At 44.9% G+C, this 22,912-nt stretch overlaps 1 protein-coding gene across 1 annotated transcript; it reads right to left on the bottom strand.

Moving 5' to 3' along the window:
• Positions 1-5,776: 5,776 nt before the first annotated feature.
• LOC139155609 (zinc finger protein 493-like) lies at positions 5,777-21,155 on the bottom strand. The gene is made up of 5 exons (XM_070730809.1): positions 20,647-21,155; positions 16,317-16,437; positions 16,143-16,210; positions 13,694-13,820; positions 5,777-8,733 (listed from the first exon to the last, which is right to left on the bottom strand). Exons 1-5 carry the CDS (start codon positions 21,058-21,060, stop codon positions 6,503-6,505), a joined length of 2,961 nt encoding a protein of 986 aa, XP_070586910.1. The 5' UTR covers positions 21,061-21,155; the 3' UTR covers positions 5,777-6,502.
• Between the last annotated feature and the right edge of the window lie 1,757 nt (positions 21,156-22,912).

Below are 22,912 nucleotides of genomic sequence, written 5' to 3' on the forward strand. Positions count from 1 at the left end.
GAATCAGTGTCACTTGTGAGTTGGGGGGCTATATAAATTTGAGAGAAATGATTGAGGGAGATAGATAGATGGATGGATGGATGGAGGGATAGATAAACCTTCATACTTTGAATAGAAGCAGAAACATTAGAAGTATATTTGTTCACATCAGCATGTTGTCCATTTGTTGTCTTTAAATACAGTGGGGGAGGGGGAGAGTATTTTACCCCCTGAGACAGAAATGATGAGTCCTCTGGAAGTCATGAAGGTTTCTCGGCTGACCTTTGGCACCTTGAACCTGCAGCTCCCTCCACAGATTTTCTCTGGGATTCACCCCATTTATTCCTCGCATTGCTGCCTTTTGATTGACGCCATATTTGGTTTCTACCTCTCCTGATTTGTGTCCTTTTTTCTTCCAATTTGATTGATTCCCCTGAGATTTGACTTGGGAATCAGTTTTTAAACCTTCGTCTCCCTCTCACTTCGGTTTCACTCTCAAGCCCTTTGGATGAGAAGATGTGGTCAGTTCCCACACTGACCTTCTGGGTCCTTGTGAGGGGCAGCTCATCCCCTGCCAGAAGCCCCCACGGAGGTGTTGTGGACCATGGTCCAAGGATCCCAATTCCTCTCTGGAGAGACCCGTCCCCTAAGCCAGGATGGACTTCCAGGGCGCTGCCTTCCCTCCTTGGATGGTTCCCTTTGTGGGCAGAGCGGGAGAGAAACCCCCTGTGCCCCCATCTCTGGGGCTCCCACTGGGCCCTACTGCTCCCAGTCTCTGGGCCTCGATTCCAGGGAGTTTATCCTCCCTCCCCGCAGGAAAGAAGGGAAAAAGGTCCATGGGGAGGAAACACGCGCCTGCTGTCCAAAGGAAGAGGGAGACACTGAGAAAAATCGGCCCTTTTCTATCCAGAGAAATGAACGTTCGCAGCAGAGAAGACAGTCGGGAGCCTCCTGAGGTAAATCTCACACAGCGCCCAGAGGGAAAAGGCAGGGGGGAAGGACACGCCCCCTTCCCACCCTCAGCGACCAATCAGAGCGCAGATCCCCTCAGGCAGGAGCCCGCCCTCCCTCAGGCACAACGGGGTGTTTGGGACCTTTGTGCACTTTCCTTCTCCAGCCATGAAATTCACTCTCTTCACATTGAAAGTCTTCAAAAGAAACTGAGCTGAGATTGAATTGTCAAGCGCACCTCTTTCCCGCCTTTTCTCCCATCCAGGCACTTTGCCTCAAATCCACCAGGGGGCGCTCTCTGTCAAGGGATGGGAACTCCAGGCGCTTTCCCATTGGCCCACCGGAGGGTGAATGTCACGAGGCGCTTTCCAGAGGAGGCTGAGAAGGAAGTGACATCACTGAGCCTTGCCAGGTGACTTCCAATCCAAAATTCAAATCAATCTATCCATTCCTGCCCACTGCAGCTTAGATGGCTTTTGACAAGCTGCCTTCCTGTTCCGCTGGTCAGGAGCTCTTTGTTGGCTCCGGGCAGGGCCGCCATCAGGAATTTTGGGGCCCCATACAGCCTAAGTGTCTGCCCCCCCCCCCGCCATTTTAAACTACTTTTGCAGCATACCAATTATGTATTAAATTTACCTTTCACAAAACAAAATTAAACCCTGTTAAATCTTTTGGTCAAGTATGTTTATTACTATAGTGCAAATATGACATCATAAAGGAAAGCACAGTGAACTGTAAACATATACACAACATATAACAAATATAACATTATAAAGTGCAGCTGTTAGGGCCACCAGTTCTGTCATATATCCAGCTTTAGTAAAGCCGCGCTGATTCCACATGTCTCTTCGGTGGCCTCTCAGTTTTTGACCAATGTGTTAATACTGCAGAAAATATATTCAAGTCACATCAACATATTACATACATATAAATAAATAACCAGAACAGTGCAAATACACCAAATTAACAAAATATTATTAATTTTGCCATCAACAATATTAAAAGCAGCAATAAGATGGCACAAAGGATAAAGAGAAAATACTCCTGCACCACACTAGAAAAATATTTGTTTTCACAATAATACCAATAAATAACAGGTAACCAGAAGATAATTATACGCAATAATGTTTAAGACTATACGTAAACTCCACCATAGGTGTAAAAAAAGGTCAACTCTTTACAGATAATTAGCGCCTATTAAAAAATACCCCTAAAAAAAATTGAAAACATCTTGCGGTAGCATAATCAAAGCGGAAAAAAACAAAACAAATAGGATCACCAAATATTGCCCAATTAATCCAATTACAAACCTAGTTACTAATTCCTTTATATAAAAAATTAAAAATAAGAAAGTTAAAAAAATAGAACTAAATCTATAAAGAAATTGTTCTGTCTGGGTGCCCCCAGACTTCAACACCAACTGGAAAAAGCAGCCAGACACGCTGGTAAAAGCAAAAGCACTTTATAGCTTGAAAAATAAACACAGAGAAAAACCTGTTCTTCCCAACAGGCAGGCTATGAGACTTCACAGCAGAGTCCTGATGTCCAGACAATACAGCAGACTTCTTGCTGGCACACCCACCACTGTAGAGAATAAGACCCACACCTTTGTCCCCCAAGGTTTCAGTATTCAAAGTCACAAACCAGAATTCCAAGACGCCAAAGATCACAGCCAGGTCCCAGGACTCCCAAAGATAATACTCCACAAGCCAGGAAGGGTGGGTCTGCCTTTTCAGCCTTTCCAGAGAGCACCACACCCAAACCCAGCTGTTGCCTCTTTAGTGCTGAAAGTACCTGGCTAATTGGTCCCTTCGTTGTGTTGCTCTTCTCTGTCGCAGATCGATTATTGCTTGTGCATTTTCCTCTAAGGAATCCAGGCTGCTTGCTGGGGAGAGCTCCCTCTCGGGGGACTCTGGCTGTCCTCCCTCTTCCTCAGCCTGAGATTTCTCCTCCCCATCTGCCTGAACCTCCTGTTCCTCATCCTCCCCCTCTGAGCAGGAAGCCGGCAGAGGATCAGCCGTTCCCTGAGGGGCCTCAGACGGAATCACAACAGAAATAAGAACACAAAGAGATATAAACAGAAAATAGAAAATTACACTAAGTAGATAAGGTAACTATGAATATAAAGACACAACAATATGAAAAGAAAAAACAAGAAAAAGAAAAGCACTGCAAGAAAAAAGAAGAGAAAGAGGAGGGAAGAGCAAAAAAACCTTCTCTCTTCTCATTAACCTCTCCACCTATCTCCTTATAGCATTTTCCAAAGCTTGCAAAATTTTAAAATTGTTTTATAAAAAAGAACACACCCTCATGTATCATCAAATCCATATTGTGAAGCAAATGTGCAAAAAATCCAAGATTTTTTCTCATAGATGTACCTACTGTTAAATTCCATAACTTAATATATTTAAGCTTTTAAATGTGTAATGTATAATGTCTCTTAACAAATAGCATGTCTGTGGCTCTAAGAACAACACCTTTTCTTTCTCTTTTCTTCTTTTCCTAGGATGTTATCATATTTATTACACATACCGTGAGATGTTACTGTATGCATTTAACATAATGTAGAATGTAAAATGTAAAATAACAAATTCCCTTTTCAGATCTTCTCTGCACAAGTCACAAAATATGATGTAGTTGTTTGTTTTTTGAAAAGTCCTTAGTCCTTAGCTCTACACAGCTTCTCCTTTGCATATTCAAATCTTCCCACTTCCCATAATGCTTGCTTCTCAAATCCAGGATGGGGTTTGCTTCTCGAATCTAAAATGGTGAGACGGCTCCAAAAAACATGTCAACTCCAAAGCAACACATCTTTTCCTCACACTTAGAAGGGAACAATTTCAAAAAACCCCTAATGTATACCAAGTTAGCCCTAATCCAAACTTCATCTTTAACAGCTATGAAGCTCTTCAGGCAGAAGAGAGAAAACTAGGCATTTTTGCTGATCTGTGCTCTTGCCTGGGCCCGATCGTAACAATTTAGCAACTGAATCCAATTAGCTTCCTTAGCACTCCAACTCACCAGCACACTGCAGATGTTACCGGTCTTCTTCAATCGCCCCCCCCCCCCATTTTTCGATTTGGCCGGGACCTTGACGCTAGTACCGGTAATACTGCCCTATCGGCGGCCCTGGCTCCAGGGGGGGGGGAGGTTGACATCCCCTCACATACTGCCAACATCATCTCCCTTCTTCACCTTTTTCTGACCCGGTTCTGATAGAACCAGGTTCTCAGGCAATACAGATAGCTAGGTTCCCCGGTGGAACCTGGGGAACTCCATGTCACCACTGTGCTTGGCCACGCCTCTCTTGTTGAGAAGTGGAATTTTTGAGACCAAAGGAAAATGGTTAAAAAGGGAAGGCTAGTGGAAAGGAAACAAAGTTCATATTAATAGGCTTAAGAGAACTGTATTAATACTATTAATGGTGCATAGAAGAGCCTCGGTGGTATAGTGGTTAAAGTGCAGTACTGAAAACTACTTCTGCTGATCACCGTCTGCCAGCAGTTTGGCAAATCAAATCTCAGTGGACTGAAGGTTGACTCAGCCTTCCATCCTTCCAAGATCGTTAAAATGAGGACCCAGATTGTGGGGGGCAATATGCTTACTCTCTGTAAACCGCTTAGGGAGGGCTGTGAAGCACTGTGAAGCGATATATAAATCTAAATGCTATTGCTATGCTATTGCTATAGTTAATTAAGTTCAAGGTTTAGGGTAAAATAGCCGAGTAGTAATTAAGATATGTGATGATGCATTTTATTTATGGGAAAACAGATTTAGTAGAAAAAATGGGATGGGATTTTTGATATACCAGTATTTTAAATTGTGGATTTTTAAATTAAAGGGGTTTTGTGTAAGATTTGAGGATGATATATATTGATTATAGCAAAACAAAACAGTAGATGGAACATGAAAGGATAATTTAAACTAAATTAAATTAAATTATGAGAAGTTGAAATATAGTGGGACAGAAAATATGAGAAATGTATGTAGTAAATAGGATGTTTAATTGATGTTATTGTAAGGGATTGGGAATTTGAGTGATTAGTAATATTATGTTTGTATTAAGAAGAAAATAAGATAAATATGTAAGGAAAATATTGTGAGTTGGAATTGAAACAGAGATGACAATGAAATGGGACTATATATATGGAAAGGTATTTAAGATAAATCTAGACACTTTGTACATAAAATATGCAATGTTTGTTAGAAAAAATAAAACCTTTTATAAAAAATAAAAACTTTTAGGAGGGGTTCAGATGAAGGGGGAGGAGAAACTCACCTGCAGGTGGTTAGACAGGAGTTGGTGGAAGGAGAAAAAGACCCAATCAGGACCCTTCAAAACATATAGGAAATAGTATAAGGGCAGACTAGATGGACCATGAGGTCTTTTTCTGCCGTCAATCTTCTATGTTTCTATGCAGCTTTTAAATAAAATTTGGGATTATAGATTAGTATATTTAGTTTAAAATTAATTGGATTTAGGCTACTATATTGTATTGTTTTCTTTTTATGTTATAAGCCACTCGAAGTCCTCGGAGAGGGGTGACATATAAATCCAAATAATAATAATAATAATAATAATAATAATAATAATAATAATAATAATAATAATAACAACAACAATAATAATTTCTCATGTGGGTTTGCTTTGTTTTTCATAATAAGTCCATTTGCATCTAAGAACATTAACAATCTTTATGGACTAGCTTTAAAAAAAGGAAGTAGCTGTACAAAGTGAAACAATTTGTGACTATTTGTGTGAACAAGAAATGTAAATTCTAGATGAGAAAAAAATATTTCAGCAAGAAAAGGGATGGAGCATTTTTTAAATAAAAGAAAATTGAAATGTTACAATTTGGCATTTTATTGAAAACATCTTCAACTTGTATAGATTACTTTTAGTAGTTTATTCAGCTTTTCATCCTCCTGAGGTGGCTAAAATGAGGACCCATAAACTGCTCAGAGAAAAAGTGGGAAAGCATTGTGGAATAGTACATAAATCTAAGTGGAATTGCTATACAGTTTCTCCAGATTCTTTTATGAGACGATAGATATCTATTCTGAGCAAAGGTCTTTCAACATTCTGTGCATTTATACGGCTTCTTCCCTGTGTGGATCATCTTATGGGAAGTAAGTGCACTGCTCCGAGCAAAGGTCTTGCCATACTCCATGCATTTATAGGGCTTCTCATCTGTGTGGATCCGTTTATGGGAAATAAGATTAGGTTTTTGAGCAAAGGTCTTTCCACATTCTGTGCATTTACACGGCTTCTTCCCTGTGTGGATCATCGTATGGGAAATAAGTGAACTTCTATAAGCAAAGATCTTTCCACACACTATGCATTTAAATGACTTCTCCCCCCGTGTAGCTTCTTTTATGGGAAATAAGATTAGGTTTTTGAGCAAAGGTCTTTCCACATTCCATGCATTTAAATGGCTTCTCTCCTGAGTGGATCTTTTTGTGTCCACAGCCACTTGTAAATGTCTTTCCACATTCCAGGCATTTATATGGTTTCTCCCATGTGGATCCTATTATGGGAAGTAAATGTACTGCTCTGAACAAAGGTCTTTCCTCACTCTATGCATTTACATGGCTTCTCCCGTGTGAACCGTATTATGGGAAGTGTAGTGTTATCAGCAAAGGTCTTTCCACACTCCATACATTTATATGGCTTCTCTCCTGTGTGGATCATTTTGTGTCTTCTAAGTCCTCTTCCATTAGTAAATGTCTTTCCACAATCCATGCACTTAAATGGCTTTTCCCTCATGTGGATAATTTTGTGGATAGTAAGTCTACTGCTCAGAGCAAAGGTCTTTCCACACTCCATGCATTTATATGGCTTCTCCCCTCTGTGACTCGTGTTATGGGAAGTAAGACGATATCTTTGACCAAAGGTCTTTCCACATTTCATGCCCTTACATGGTTTCTCCCCTCTGTGAATCAACTTATGGGAAGTAAGTTGCCCGCTTGTTCTAAAATATTTTCCACACTCCAAAAATTTAAATGGTTTCTCCCCTGTGTGGATCAACTTATGGGAAGTAAGATGAGCTTTTTGAGCAAAGGTCTTTCCACACTCCATGCACTTATATAGTTTCTCCCCTGTGTGGGTCATTTTATGGTAAGCTAATGTACTGCTCTGAGCAAAGGTCTTTCCACACTCCATGCATTTATATGGTTTCTCCCCTGTGTGGATCCTGTTATGGATAGTAAGTTGCCAGCTTGTTCTAAAATATTTTTCACACTCCATGCATTTAAATGGTTTCTCTCCTGTGTGAATCAACTTATGGGAAGTAAAATTAGCTCTTTGAGCAAAGGTCTTTCCACACTCCATGCATTTATAAAGTTTCTCTCCTGTGTGAATCAACTTATGGGAAGTAAGATTACATCTTTGACCAAAGGTCTTTCCACACTCCATGCATTTATAAGGCTTCTCCCCTGTGTGGGTCATTTTATGGTACGTAAGATGAGCTCTTCGACCAAAGGTTTTTGCACACTCCATGCATTTATAAGGCTTCTCCCCTGTGTGGATCAACTTATGGGAAGTAAGTTGCCTGCTTGTTCTAAAATATTTTCCACATTCCAAACATTTAAATGGTTTCTCTCCTGTGTGAATCAACTTATGGGAAGTAAGATAAGCTCTTTGAGCAAAGGTTTTTCCACACTCCATGCATTTATAAGGCTTCTCCCCTGTGTGGGTCATTTTATGGGTATTAAGTGCACTGCTGTAAGCAAAGGTCTTTCCACACTCCATGCATTTATATGGTTTCTCCCCTGTGTGGATCAACTTATGGGAAGTAAGTTGCCAGCTTGTTCTAAAATATTTTCCACATTCCAAACATTTAAATGGTTTCTCTCCTGTGTGAATCAACTTATGGGAAGTAAGATAAGCTCTTTGAGCAAAGGTTTTTCCACACTCCATGCATTTATAAGGCTTCTCCCCTGTGTGGGTCATCTTATGGGAAGTAAGATGAGCTCTTTGACCAAAGGTCTTTCCACACTCCATGCATTTATAAGGCTTCTCCCCTGTGTGGGTCATTTTATGGTACGTAAGATGAGCTCTTCGACCAAAGGTTTTTCCACACTCCATGCATTTATAAGGCTTCTCCCCTGTGTGGATCATCTTGTGGGAAGTAAGATGATCTCTTTGAGCAAAGGTCATTCCACACTCCATGCATTTATAAGGCTTCTCCCCTGTGTGGATCATCTTGTGGGAAGTAAGATGATCTCTTTGAGCAAAGGTCATTCCACAGTCCGTGCATTTATAAGGTTTCTCCCCTATGTGGGTCATTTTATGGGAAGTAAGATGATCTCTTTGACCAAAGGTCTCTCCACATTTCATGCACTTATATGGTTTCTCCCCTGTGTGGATAAACTTATGGGAAGTAAGCTGCCTGCTTGTTCTACAACTTTTTACACTTTGCAAACATTTTGTGTCAATCACTTTTTGAGATACAAGAAAGTAATTCCCAAGAAAAAGAATTAATGTCCCATTGTAATTTTGTCCGTTGTGCTTCCTTATAGCATCTTCGCCTTTGTTTTGGGTTAAATAGTGTTCATCTACTTGTACTTCAGCTTTGTTTAGCTTCACACTCTTCCCAATATATTTTCCCCTTATTTTAACTTGGGGGAGAAAGTCTTGCATCGGAGCATCAGTGGAGGATGAGCTTTCCCGATTCCAATTCTTTGACTGGTTTCTCTCAGGGCTTTTGGCTTCCATTCCAATTCCAAAATTCTCCACTCCCTTTTTAGCATTGATCACTTGGAACAGTTCACAGGAATCTTGATTCTCCTGCCCATTATTACCTTCAAAGCAAAAGGGAAATAAAAAATGGTAACAAGGTTAGAGAAAAAGATCAAAGTGTAGAAAGTCAAGTGGATTTCCTTATGGATTTCTCCGAAATTCCACTAGGTTGTACGTTTGCATGCTTACAGAGGTGTGATATAGACATGATGATTTCTATATTCATGAATCATCAAAGTTTTGAAACTATCTGGAAAACATCTCATTCTTTACAATTATCTATATACAGTGGTGCCTCTATTAAGAACTTAATTCGTTCCGTGACCAGGTTCTTAAGTAGAAAAGTTTGTAAGTAGAAGCAATTTTTCCCATAGGAATCAATGTAGAAACATAGAAACATAGAAGACTGACGGCAGAAAAAGACCCCAAGGTCCATCTAGTCTGCCCTTTTACTATTTCCTGTATTTTATCTTACAATGGATATATGTTTATCCCAGGCATGTTTAAATTCGGTTACTGTGGATTTACCAACCACGTCTGCTGGAAGTTTGTTCCAAGGATCTACTACTCTTTCAGTAAAATAATATTTTCTCATGTTGCCTTTGATCTTTCCCCCAACTAACTTCAGATTGTGTCCCCTTGTTCTTGTGTTCACTTTCCTGTTAAAAACACTTCCCTCCTGAACCCTATTTAACCCTTTAACATATTTAAATGTTTCGATCATGTCCCCCCTTTTCCTTCTGTCTTCCAGACTATACAGATTGAGTTCATTAAGTCTTTCCTGATACGTTTTATACTTAAGTCCTTCCACCATTCTTGTAGCCCGTCTTTGGACCCGTTCAATTTTGTCAATATCTTTTTGTAGGTGAGGTCTCCAGAACTGAACACAGTACTCCAAATGTGGTCTCACCAGCGCTCTATATAAGGGGATCACAATCTCCCTCTTCCTGCTTGTTATACCTCTAGCTATGCAGCCAAGCATCCTGCTTGCCTTTCCTACCGCCCGACCACACTGCTCACCCATTTTAAGACTGTCAGAAATCACTACCCCTAAATCCTTCTCTTCTGAAGTTTTTGCTATCACAGAACTGCCAATGGAATACTCAGATTTAGGATTCCTTTTCCCCAAGTGCATTATTTTACATTTGGAAACATTAAACTGCAGTTTCCATTGCTTTGACCATTTATCTAGTAACGCTAAATCATTTACCATATTACAGACCCCTCCAGGAATATCAACCCTATTGCACACTTTAGAGTCATCAGCAAATAGGCAAACCTTCCCTACCAAACCTTCTCCTATGTCACTCACAAACATATTAAAAAGAATAGGACCCAGAACAGACCCTTGTGGCACACCGCTTGTAATCTGTCTCTGCTCAGAATACTCGCCATTAACAATAACTCTCTGATGTCTATGCTTCAGCCAGCTTGAAATCCACTGAACTATCCAGGGATTAATTCCAATCTTCACTAATTTATCTATCAGCTCTTTATGTGGAACCGTATCAAAGGCTTTGCTGAAGTCCAGATAGGCAATATCCACGGCACCACCTTGATCCAACACCTTTGTGACATAGTCAAAGAACTCAATGAGATTAGTCTGACACGATTTGCCTTCAGTAAAGCCATGCTGATTTGGGTCCAATAAGTTATTGTTTTTTAGATGCTGATTTATCCTCTTTTTGAGTAGCGTCTCCATCATTTTAACTACAATTGATGTCAAGCTAACTGGCCTGTAGTTACCAGCTTCTTCTCTACTGCCCTTCTTGTGGATAGGCACAACACTGGCCATTCTCCAATCCTCAGGAACATCTCCTGTTAACAGGGATTGGTTAAACAAATCAGTCAGGGGGGTAGCAATGACAGATCTGAGTTCTTTAAGAACTCTGGGGTGGATGCCATCTGGACCCATTGCCTTATTTATCTTTAATCTTTCAAGTTCTTCTAAGACATCGGCTTCTAAGATCACTGGAGCTGAATCCGTACAGCTGGAAGCAATGCTATATCCCTCTATAGTATTATTTTGTAAGGTGTCTTTTGAGAAAACTGAACAGAAGTAGCTATTGAAATGGTCAGCGATCTCCTTATTTCCATTAATGCATGTATTATTCCCGGTACTAAGCTTTGTGATGCTGCAGTTTTTTGTAAATGCAAATGATGTGTGCAAACCCATTAGGAAAGAAATAAAAGCTCAGAATTTGGGTGGGAGGAGGAAGAGGAGGAGGTCAGTCGCTGCCGAAGGAAGAAGGTGAGGTGAGGGGAATCCAAAACTTTAAAAAGAAAAAAAGAGGGACTCTGAAGTGGCGACGAGGAGCATGCGCCTCCCATACACCCGGTGAGAGGCTGCCTCACGTACACTGCACCAGAGAGAGAGACCCAGGGGGAACAGCAGGAAACTGGCTGGGTCTTTGTGCCACTCTCAAATTTCCTGGGAAATTTTACCGGGCTCAGGTCCTTAAGTAGAAAATGGTTCTTAAGAGGAGGCAAAATAATCTTGAACACCCTGTTCAATTCTTAAGTAGAGGCCTTCTTAGGTACCACTGCATATGCACATTTCACAGAGACTCAGTTCCGAGTTAAGACATAGAATGGAATAACAGCAGTTGGAAGGGACCTTGGAGGCCTTCTAGTTCCACCCTCTGCTTGTACAGGAAACCTTACATCACTTGAGACAAAGATTTCCAGTGCTGGAGCATTCACAACTTCTGGAGGCAAGCTGTTCTAACTGATTAACTGTTTTAACTGTCAGGAAATTTCTCCTTAGTTCTAAGTTGCTTCTCTCCTTGATTAGTTTCCACCCATTGCTTCTTGTCCTACCTTCTCAGCTGCTCTTTATTATTATTTATTATTATTATTATTTATTGGATTTGTATGCCGCCCCTCACCGCAGACTCGGGGCGGCTAACAACAGTGGTAAAACAACATGAACAATCCAATCAATAAAAACAAATAAAAAACCCTTATTATAAAAAACCAAACATACACAGAAACATACCATACATAACTTGTAATAGCAATGGGGGAAAGAATAACTTAACTCCCCCATGCCTGGCAACAAAGGTGGGTCTTAAGTAATTTGCGAAAGACAAGGAGGGTGGGGGCTGTTCTAATCTCTGGGGGGAGTTGGTTCCAGAGGGCCTGGGCCGCCACAGAGAAGGCTCTTCCCCTGGGGCCCGCCAAACGACATTGTTTGGTCGACGGGACCCGGAGAAGGCCAATTCTGTGGGACCTTATTGGCTGCTGGGATTCATGCGGTAGAAGGCGGTTCGGGATGTATTCTGGCCCAATGCCATGTAGGGCTTTAAAGGTCATGACCAACACTTTGAATTGTGACCGGAAACCGATCGGCAGCCAGTGCAGGCCGCGGAGTGTTGCAGAAACGTGGGCGAATCTAGGAAGCCCCACGATGGCTCTCACGGCCGCGTTCTGCACGATCTGAAGTTTCCGAACACTTTTCAAAGGTAGCCCCATGTAGAGAGCGTTGCAGTAGTCGAACCTTGAAAATGACTTGACTCCCTCTTCTTTTACTGGAAGTCTTCTCTAGTCCTTTTCAACAAACAAGACATTCCCAGTTCCTGCAACCATTCATGTTTTAGACTTCAGTCCCCTAATCATCTGTGTTGCTCTTCTCTGCACTCAGTCTGTAGTCTCTACCTATTTTTTACATCATAGCGACCAAAACTTTATGCTTTATACCCTAGGTGCTCTCAGTCATACTGCATGAAGCCTTGGTTCTTCAATTGGATTGGGAGATGCTCTTCCATGATCTAAGTGTGAAAATTCTGTTCTCACATAATTTTGGAGGTTTCAGGGGACAAATGACAACATGCTCCTCTCACATGACCTCCACAGGACACATAAAAGCACACCTGGTTCCAACTATGGCCTTACCAGGACATTATAAAGTGATATTAAGACTTCATGCGTTCTGGATTCTATCTCTCTGTTAACGCCGCCTAGGATGGTGTTAGCTTTTTTGGCAACTGCTTCACATTGCTGGCTCATATTTAAATGGTTGTCCACTAGACTCTAAGGTCCCTCTTATAGTTACTTCTATTGAGCAAGGTACCACATATACTGTACCTGTGCATTTTCTTTTTAGAAACATAGAAGATTGACAGCAGGAAAAAAAAGATATTTTATCTTAGGATGGATATATTTTTATCCCTGGCATGTTTAAATTCAGTTACTGTGGATTTACGAACCACATCTGCTGGAAGTTTGTTCCAAGGATCTACTACTCTTTCAGTAAAATAATATTTTCTCACGTTGCTTTTGATCTTTCCCCCAACTAACTTCAGATTGTGTCCCCTTGTTCATGTGTTCACTTTCCTATTAAAAACACTTCCCTCCTGAACCTTATTTAGCCCTTTAGCATATTTAAATGTTTCCATCATGTCCCCCCTTTTCCTTCTGTCCTCCAGACTATTTATTTATTTATTTATTATTTAGATTTGTATGCTGCCCCTCTCCACGGACTCCATACAGATGGAGTTCATGAAGTCTTTCCTGATACGTTTTATGCTTAAGACCTTCCACCATTTTTGTAGCCTATCTTTGGACCCATTCAATTTTATCAATATCTTTTTGTAGGTGAGGTCTCCAGAACTGAACACAGTATTATTCCAAATGGGGTCTCACCAGCACTTTATACAGTGGGATCACAATCTCCCTCTTCCTGCTTGTTATATCTCTAGCTATGCAGCCAAGCATTCTACTTGATTTCCCTACTGCCCGACCACCATTTTGAGTCTGTCAGAAATCACTACCCCTAAATCCTTCTCTTCTGAAGTTTTTGCTAACACAGAACTGCCAATGCAATACCCAGATTGAGGATTCCTTTTCCCCAAGTGCATTATTTTACATTTGGAAACATTGAACTGCAGTTTCCATCTCTTTCTTATAAACCAAACTGTGCTACTTAGAAGACCATGAAGGGGGACTGGAATTAATGTAAGAAGAAGAAAAAAAACCAGAGATGAAATGATTTTATACAGTTACGTATAGAGGAACCCTTACCTAAGGAAGCCACCATCCTCGATGTCTCCAACATGACTTCGTGGTACAGGGCTCTCTGGCTGGGATCAAGCAGCAGCCACTCTTCACTGCTTAAAGAGATGGCCACCTCCCCAAAGGACACAGGAGCCTAAAGAAGCAAGAACTCCTGTGAGCAGACGCGATGGAATTTGCAAGATCTCCTTCAATCTGCAAATCCTAAAAGCCCAAATATGCCTGAAGGTTCTCAGTCATCCAGTCAGTCAGGTTCTGCCTTTAGGAAAGAAAACCCAAATGCATTGGCATAGAACGTGAGACGTGGCTCAACAGGAGTCAGGGACCTTGGAGTCCTAGTGGACAACCATGTAAACATGAGTCAGCAGTATGCTACAGGTGTCAAAAAACCCACAACAGAATCAAAGTCTGTATTAAGAGAGGGATGGAATCAAGATGACATGAAATATTACCGTGTTTTCCCCAAAATAAGAAGGGGACTTATTTTCTTTTGAGCCCCAAAATATGGCTTTGGCATTATCGGGGGGCTTATTATTTTGGGGGTACAGTAGGGGGCAAGTGTCGGACTGGGTGTGGGAAGTGTGGGATGGAGACTCATTTTTGGCAGCTGGGATGTGTTGGGCCGCAAGATGCCCATTCTACCAGGGACTTGTAGCTCTATCGCGTTCCTCCGTCTTGCGTCCAGGAAAAACATTGTAAGAAAAAAATCTTGCGAGTCCGAGAAGTATGAAGTTTTATCACAATGTTTTTCTCTGGACACAATGCCAAGGTATAAAGCCCTTCATGGCATCGGACCAGGATATCTCCAGGACCGCCTTCTGCTACACAAATCCCAGCGACCGATTAGGTCCCACAGAGTTGGCCTTCTCCAGGTCCCGTCGACGAAACAATGTCGTCTGGCGGGGCCCAGGGGAAGAGCCTTTTCTGTGGCGGCCCCAACCCTCTGGAACCAACTCCCTCCAGAGATTAGAACTGCCCCCACCCTCTTTGCCTTTCGCAAACTCCTCAAAACCCATCTCTGCCGTCAGGCACGGGGGAATTGATTCCCCCGGGCTGTTTCATTTTATGTGTGGTTGGTTTGGGATGCATGACTGTTTTTATAATAAGGGTTTTAAACTGTCTTTTTTAACCATTAGATTTGTACTATATATCGTTGTTGTAAGCCGCTCTGAGTCTCCGGAGCGGGGTGGCATACAAATCTAGTAAAAAATAATAATAATAATAATAATTTTTTTTTTAAAAAAAAGGTACACTAGAAAGGTAAGGTGTGCATCATGTGGCCCAACATGTCCCACCCTGACCCAATGGCAACAGCATTATGGCTGCTTCCGTTCCCTGCCATTTCTTTATCGAGAGGGATGGCAGGTTGGGGCAGGGGGGAAGCGAGACACATGGAGCGAGAGACTCCTTTCCTTGCTGTCTCTTCTCCCCCTCCCCTCGCCAGGCATTTAGAGGTGTAATTTAAGGAGTGGAAATGGGGCAGGGTGGGCCGCGAGATGAACGTCTTTCCTTTCCAGCTCCATCGCGTTCCTTGGTCTTGTGTTCAGGGAAGCAGATTGTAAAAACAAGTTCTTGCGGATTTAATCAAACGTCTGGAACTCGTGAGAAGTTTACTTTTACAACGTCCTTCCCTGGAAACAACACCAAAGAACGCGATGGAGCTACAAGTCCCAGGTAGAACAGGCATCTGGTGGCCACCTGAGTCGAACCCTCTGCTATGTCTCGGGCACTTCGGAATGCATCCCTGCCTGCTAGGAGGTGAGGCAGGGATCGAGGCTCTGGAGCAGCCATGGCGGGAGGGGGGAAGAGCCCCGCATCCCCCACTCCACAGTGACATGGAGACGCGAAACTGCCCTTCCACCTCCTCCCCCCCCCCCCCCCCCCCCCGGGATTCGCCTCCCTGCACCTCTCTCAGTGGGCTTCATAGAAACATAGAAGAAACATAGAAGAAACATAGAAGACTGACGGCAGAAAAGACCTTGTGGTCCATCTAGTCTGCCCTTATACTATTTCCTGTATTTTATCTTAGGATGGATCTATGTTTATCCCAGGCATGTTTAAATTCAGTTACTGTGGATTTACTGACCACGTCTGCTGGAAGTTTGTTCCAAGGATCTACTACACTTTCAGTAAAATAGTATTTTCTCACGTTGCTTTTGATCTTTCCCTCAACTAACTTCAGATTGTGTCCCCTTGTTCTTGTGTTCACTTTCCTATTAAAAACACTTCCCTCCTGCACCTTATTTAACCCTTTAACATATTTAAATGTTTCCATCATGCCCCTCCTTTTCCTTCTGTCTTCCAGACTATACAGATTGAGTTCATTAAGACTTTCCTGATACTTTTTATGCTTAAGACCTCCCACCATTCTTGTAGCCCATCTTTGGACCTGTTCAATTTTGTCAATATCTTTTTGTAGGCAAGGTCTCCAGAACTGAACACAGTATTCTTTTCTTACTTGATTTGGAGGTTCAACCGCTGTTTGATCTCCTTGATAAAAACCAGAAAGCTTCATTCTTTGTTTCTCTGTATTGAATAAATAATTTCATAATTAAAAAATAGTAGGAGATATTGTATAGAAGAGAAGAGAGAGCAAAAATAAGGCAGATGGGCAATTGGAAGATTTCATTACCTTCTGAGGTGTCCTTGAGGTGACTTGGCTCTTCCCAAGGGATCCTCTTGAAAAATAGCTCATGAGGGGGATTTGGTGGCTTCTTCTGTCCCTCAGGATCTCTGATCTTCACAGTGCCGCACTTCAAACAGGAGGAAGGAAAAAAGAAGCAGAATTAATATACGTGACACATAAAGTGGATTCTTATATTCGGGAACAGAACCTCAAAGCCCCCAATATCCATCTGGGAGGTTGAGTGAGAAAACAATAGAACAAGGTTTTCAAAAATTGATGAATTGGCCAATCTTAAAATACGATCACAATTAATATTTTATTGTCTTCACTCTCCTCCTTGTATGTCAAATCATCATATATAATCAACTTGCTGAGAACCGTGGTTCAACGGAGTTCCCCTCTTCTTGAAGGGGATCCCCGATATCCCTGCCTTTTGGGGACCTGGTTCTTTTAGAAACAGGTCGGAACCACCCTGGAGGGATGGTGAAGAAGTGGAGAGCTGCTGGCAACTGGAAGGAGTCAGTGACACTCCAGCCCCCAGCCACGACCAGTGGCAGGGGACAATGGTTTTTTAAAGCCATCCAAGCCGTGGTGGTTTCAAACAGAACGATTGAGTTAAGAAGCTGGAAGGACGGAAGTGCTGGAGGTGGAGAAGAAAAGCTGGTGATGGATTTGGTGAGCTACTTTGCTGGAAAAATAATTTGGGAGTTGTTTCTTCTGAGTTTAAAGGAAACAGCATATAGAAAAATTGGGGAAGTGGCTAATCAACAACGAAATGATTTATTTATTTAATTTATATGCTGCCCGATCCCTAAGGACTCAAGGCGGCTTACAGCAATAATTATTTATTTATTTATTTATTTATTTAATTTATTATTTAGATTTGTATGCCGCCCCTCTCCGCAGACTTGGGGCGGCTCACAACAAAGTGAAAAACAATTTACGACAAATCTAAATTACTGTTTAAAATTTTTTAAAAAAACAACAACCCCATTTTCTAAACAAACATACATCCAGACATACCACTCATAAATTGTATATGCCCGGGGGAGATGTCTCAATTCCCCCATGCCTGACGACAAAGGTGGGTCTTAAGGAGCTTACGGAAGGCAGGGAGAATAGGGGCGATCCTAATCTCCGGGGGGAGTTGGTTCCAGAGGGCCGGGGCCGCCACAGAGAAGGCTCTTCCCCTGGGGCCCGCCAACCGACATCGGAGATATTCTGGTCCAGTGCCATGAGGGTCATAACCAACACTTTGAATTGTGACCGGAAACTGATCGGCAACCAATGCAGACTGCGGAGTGTTGGTGAAACATGGGCATACCTAGTTAAGTCCATGACTGCTCTCGCAGCTGCATTCTGCATGATCTGAAGTTTCCGAACACTTTTCAAAGGTAGCCCCATGTAGAGAGCATTACAGTAGTCGAACCTCGAGGTGATGAGGGCGTGAGTGACTGTGAGTAGTGAGTCCCGGTCCAAATAGGGCCGCAACTGGTGCACCAGGCGAACCTGGGCAAACGCCCCCCTCGCCACAGCTGAAAGATGGTTCTCTAATGTGAGCTGTGGATCGAGGAGGACGCCCAAGTTGCGGACCCTCTCCGAGGGGGTCAATAATTCCCCCCCCAGGGTAATGGAAGGACAGATGGGATTGTCCTTGGGAGGCAAAACCCACAGCCACTCCGTCTTATCCGGGTTGAGTTTGAGTCTCTTGACACCCATCCAGGCCCCAACGGCCTCCAGACACCGGCACATCACTTCCACCGCTTTGTTGACTGGACATGGGGTGGAGATGAAAAGCTGGGTATCATCAGCGTACTGATGATACCTCACCCCATGCCCTTGAATGATCTCACCCAGCGGTTTCATGTAGATATTGAATAGCAGGGGGGAGAGGACCGACCCCTGAGGCACCCCACAAGGGAGAGACCTCGGAGTCGACCTCTGGCCCCCCACTAACACCGACTGCGACCGACCGGAGAGGTAGGAGGAGAACCACTGAAGGACAGTGCCTCCCACCCCCAACCCCTCCAGCCGGTGCAGAAGGATACCATGGTCGATGGTATCGAAAGCCGCTGAGAGGTCAAGAAGCACCAGGACAGAGGATAAACCCCTGTCCCGGGCCCGCCAGAGATCATCCATCAATACGACCAAAGCAGTTTCCGTGCTGTAACCGGGCCTGAAACAATATAATCATTATTGAACAATATAACAATAAAACAATATAATCAGATAAAATATTTAGTAATAATAAAAAACATTTCATAATAAATAATAACACTTCATAGTAGATTTCCTAATACTAAAAAACATTGCTTAATAATAAAAACCCTATAATATAATCACTCCATTCATATACCAAACATCCCAATCAGTTCGTGTCTTGGCTGGGGTTAAAGATGTAAGTTCTCATAGCCCCCAGGCCTCCTGGCAAAGCCAGGTTTTCAAGGCTTTTCGGAAACCCAGTAGGGTGGGGGCGGTGTGGACCTTGGAGGCTAGTTGGTTCCAAAGAGCGGGGCCTGCCACAGAGAAGGCCCTCCCTTGTGGGCCTGCCAACCAACATTGTTTAATCCAGTGGTCCCCAAACTTTTTTCCACCAGGGACCAGATTAAGCTGGGGATGTAGCTTATCGTTCCATTGCCTCTCTTTCCTCCCCCCCTTTTTAATTTTGCAGGGGAGCCGAGGTGACAGAGGGAGGAAGGATAGGAGGGGTGGTTTCCTGTCTCTTTCCCCTCCCGTTCACTCAGGACCGCCGTTTGCCTCGGGTCGAGGCGGTCCACCTGAGGGAGAAAACTTTTGCTTGCTTGCTTGCTTGCTTCCTTCCTTCCGGCAATTTCAGAGGACACTGCCCCCACCCACCCACTCCAGCTGGGATTGCAGCAAGGAATCCCAGAGGGGGGGAGGTGCCTCCATGGACACAATCGCCTTTCTTTGCGATCGCTGCCTGCTTGGAGCGCCCACCACTACCAGGTCTGGCAATTTTCTTGCAGCAAGGAATCCTTCCAAAAGAAAATTACCGGAGCTGGTGGTGGGGGTTTCATGGTCACACACATACCCCTGGCTTCGCTCCCACCCAGGCCCCCAGGAATAGGGTGGGGGAGCCTAGTAAAAAAAGAGATGCACAATGCCAAAACCTTTCCGTCTGAGCTGCAGGCAGAGCAAGGGCTTTGCGAGGGCTTCGCGAGGAGGAAATAGACCACTTTCGATGAGGGAAGAAAGACAGGAAAGGAAGCAAGCAAAGAAGCAAAAGCTTTCTCGGTCCGAGGCAAACGGCAGCCCCGAGTGAACGGGAGGGGAAAGAGACAGGAAACAGCTTGGCACTCGCCAGCTCCACAGCAGCTGCTGACTCCGCGGACCAGTGCAACATGCCCTGCGGACCGGTACTGGTCCGTGGACCGGCAGTTGGGGACCCCTGGTTTAATCAACTGGACTGGAGGAGGCCAACCCCATGGGCTCTGTTCAGTCGTAGGGTGGTAAGCGGCAGGAGACCATCCCATAAATAACCTGGTCTTAAGCCATCTAGGGCTTTATAGGTAAGAGAGGCTGTAAAGGCGCAATCCAGTCTAGAGGCCCTGATGCAGCCTTATTCCATGTCTTTGAAAGGGTATACAGGTAGTCCCCGCCTTTCGACATTTCGTCGTTACAATGACCCGGGGACAGTTTTGAAGCCACCGCTGCCTCCACTCAGGTGAAGGGATCTCCGTGATGTGCGGTGGCTTCGGAGACCCGGCGGAGATCTCCTAACTGGAACAGAGGTGGCGGTGGCTTCAAGGGACCAACAGCCAGTCCTTCTCGGTGCTGCGTTGCTGCAGCCTCCGAGCCTGCCGCCGGTTCCTCTGTTTGGGCGAGGGGATCTCCGCAGCGGGCAGCCTCGGAGGCTACAGCAACCCAGGGCCGAGAAGGACCGGCTGTTGGTCACTTGAAGCCGGTCCTTCTCGGCGCTGCATTGCTGTAGCCTCCAAGGCCAGCCACCGTGGAGATCCCCTAACCCGAACGTTCAGCAGGAGGCTTCGCCGGCTGTTGGTTGCTTAGAAGCCGCTGCCACCATGTAAGTCGGAATATTCATGTAAATCGGAATATTCCGACTTACACCAAATTCGGCTTATGACGGGCCGTGGGAACGGATCCCCGTCGTAAGTTGGGGACTACCTGTATGTTTGAGTTGTATTGGAAATATAAGCAAGTTTGTTATTGTGGAGAAAAAAATTTTTTTAATTGCAAAAAAGAAAAAGAATTGATGAATTGCCACATATAATGAACATCAGAGAAGTTTAGGAAGGAGGGGTGAAGTATTGAAACACAACCTTTATACTCTTTTGAGCTCTCAAAAATGTCTCACCTGCAACTGGGCCTGCTCCTTCTGCTCCTGCGCCTGGTTCAGGAGGAGGCCTTCCAGCAGGGCCACCGCCTGGGAGCTGGTCTCTGCTCCACACTCCCGCACCCAGCTCTTCATTTCTGGGGGCAGAAGGAACAGGAGCTGCTGCAGAACCACAAGGTCCAGGATCTGGGCCTTGGTGTGGTTTTTTGGACTCAGCCATTGCCTACTAAAGTCATGGAGTCTCCTGCAAAGTCCTCGGGGATCTCCAGCCTCCTGGTATTGGATGAACTTCCAGGGCTGAACTTCGGAAGGGAGGATGGATTCTTCCTCCAGGACCTTCTGTCCAGTTCTTGTCCAGAGTTTCCCTTCTTTCCCAGGCTGAGCAGCTGAAGAGCCTTTTCTGCTTCCCTCCTTTGCAAGAGGTGGTGTCTCCATCCTTTCTCTGCCCTGCGGAGCAACTCCAAATGGGTCCAAGGACTCTTGGGGGTCTCCAGGTGCCTTTTCCCTTCAAAGGACCATCTCTAGGGCCGCAGGACTGGTCTATGGAAGTAATTCCGCATTTTTCCCCCAGGAGAAAATTTTGCCTTGGAAAGACCACAAATGATTTCCAGTTTCTGTATCTGAGATGGAAAGAAAAACAAAGGTTAAGAATGAGAAAGTGGCATTTCCAGCACAGGGCTGAGGTCCTCTGAGAAGGGCCGGGAAGGAGGCAGGTGGAGAGGCCGCCCCGCTTCTCTCCCCCTCCGGAGCTAGGATCAGGTCCTCGGGGAGCCTGGTTCGAATCCTGCCTCCTTCTCACTCGGCTTCTCTCTCCTCCTGCTGGGCCTCTGCAAGGCCTCCCCTCCCCTCAGTCGGATTCTTCCCCGGCTCCCTGTTTGCCCCTGCGGCTGGGGAGCATGGGACCCAGAAAGACAACCCCATCCCTCACCCGGGGCCCGTCTCGATGTTCTCCGCCAGACTCTCCCGCAGCCTCTCCGCCTCCTACGGAGTCCAGGGTGCAAGGAGAGCGAGTGCGGCATCCTAGAGCGGCGAGCCTGTGTGACGTCACTTCCTCCGCAGCCTCTGTTGGAAAGGCAGCCGTGACGTTGGACCTCCGGTGGGGCCAATAGGGAAGCGCCCGATGTCCCCTTCTCTTGGCGGAGGGCGCCCCTTGGTGGATTTGGGGCAAAGTGTCGGGATGGTAGAAAGGGCGGGAAAGAGGAACCCGAAGGGAGAGGACGGAGATGATGGACATGGGAGATGCGGGGGGGGGAGGAACCCTCGATGACTCAATGTCAGAGTAAGGCTTCGAGGCGGCACTTTCTTTCTGTCCCGGAACCGTCTGTGGAGATGGAGAAAAATCTCTGGAGGATTTGAACTCGCCTCCTCCAAGAACAGCCGCTCTGAAGGGTCCACAGAGATCGGAGGAAGCCTCCAAAGGGTCCAAATCCTGTCAGAAACGGCCGGGCGGTCAGAAGACGAAGACCGGGAGCCTTTCTGGGGAACCTCCGAGTTCCTCGCCGCCTAGAAGCGGGTCGTCAAGGGCGGACTCGGATTCCCCTCCAGCCCAGAGAGTTTCGGGCGATCTCCTCACGCTCCTCCCCCCACTCGAGATCCCCTGTGTCTGGGAGTAGATCCCCTGCAGCGGTTGATCTGCTTGAGAAGATGGTGGGGGCATCCATGAGGAGGCTCCCCTCCCCCCAGCCTTCAGGGCTTTCGCTTCCCAGTGGCGCCTCGTGAGGCGAATTTCCCCCTCGGTCCCTCCGTGGAAATGGGTTTTTTTCTCTCCTCATAATTCAGCTTTATTTTCCTTTCCACGATCTCCCTTTCTGAGGTTTACAATTCTATCTTTTTCTCTTGCCAGAAATGAGGCGCCCTTTCGCCCTCTTCGCTTCTGAATTCAGAAGCCTGAGGTAAAAAATGCTTCCCTCCATTACGGAACGAGGTCCCCGCCCCTTTCTCCTCAGTCTCTTTCCGCGGGCACCAGAGCCGAGTCAATCTGAGAAAGGGAGCGGTGTGTAAAGAAAGGAGAGAAATCGATCTTGAAAACCACAATCTTTTCCCTGGCTGTGGCTTCTCTGCTTGTCTCCCACCTTCCTCCCCTGCAGGCCGGGCTTCCCCAGAGAGCCTCCCGGTCCTCCTCCCGGCCGTTTCTGACAGGATTTGGACCCTTCGGAGGCCGCTCCCGATCTCCGCGGAGGCTTCAGGGCGGCTGTTTTTATTTATTTATTATTACAGTTGAAAGGGACCCTGCAGGTCATCTAGTCCAGTGTTTCCCAACTGCCAGCGAATGCTGGCTGGGGAATTC

This window comes from Erythrolamprus reginae, unplaced genomic scaffold, assembly GCF_031021105.1.
Source record: "Erythrolamprus reginae isolate rEryReg1 unplaced genomic scaffold, rEryReg1.hap1 H_33, whole genome shotgun sequence".
In the NCBI taxonomy this organism is placed as follows: domain Eukaryota; kingdom Metazoa; phylum Chordata; class Lepidosauria; order Squamata; family Dipsadidae; genus Erythrolamprus; species Erythrolamprus reginae.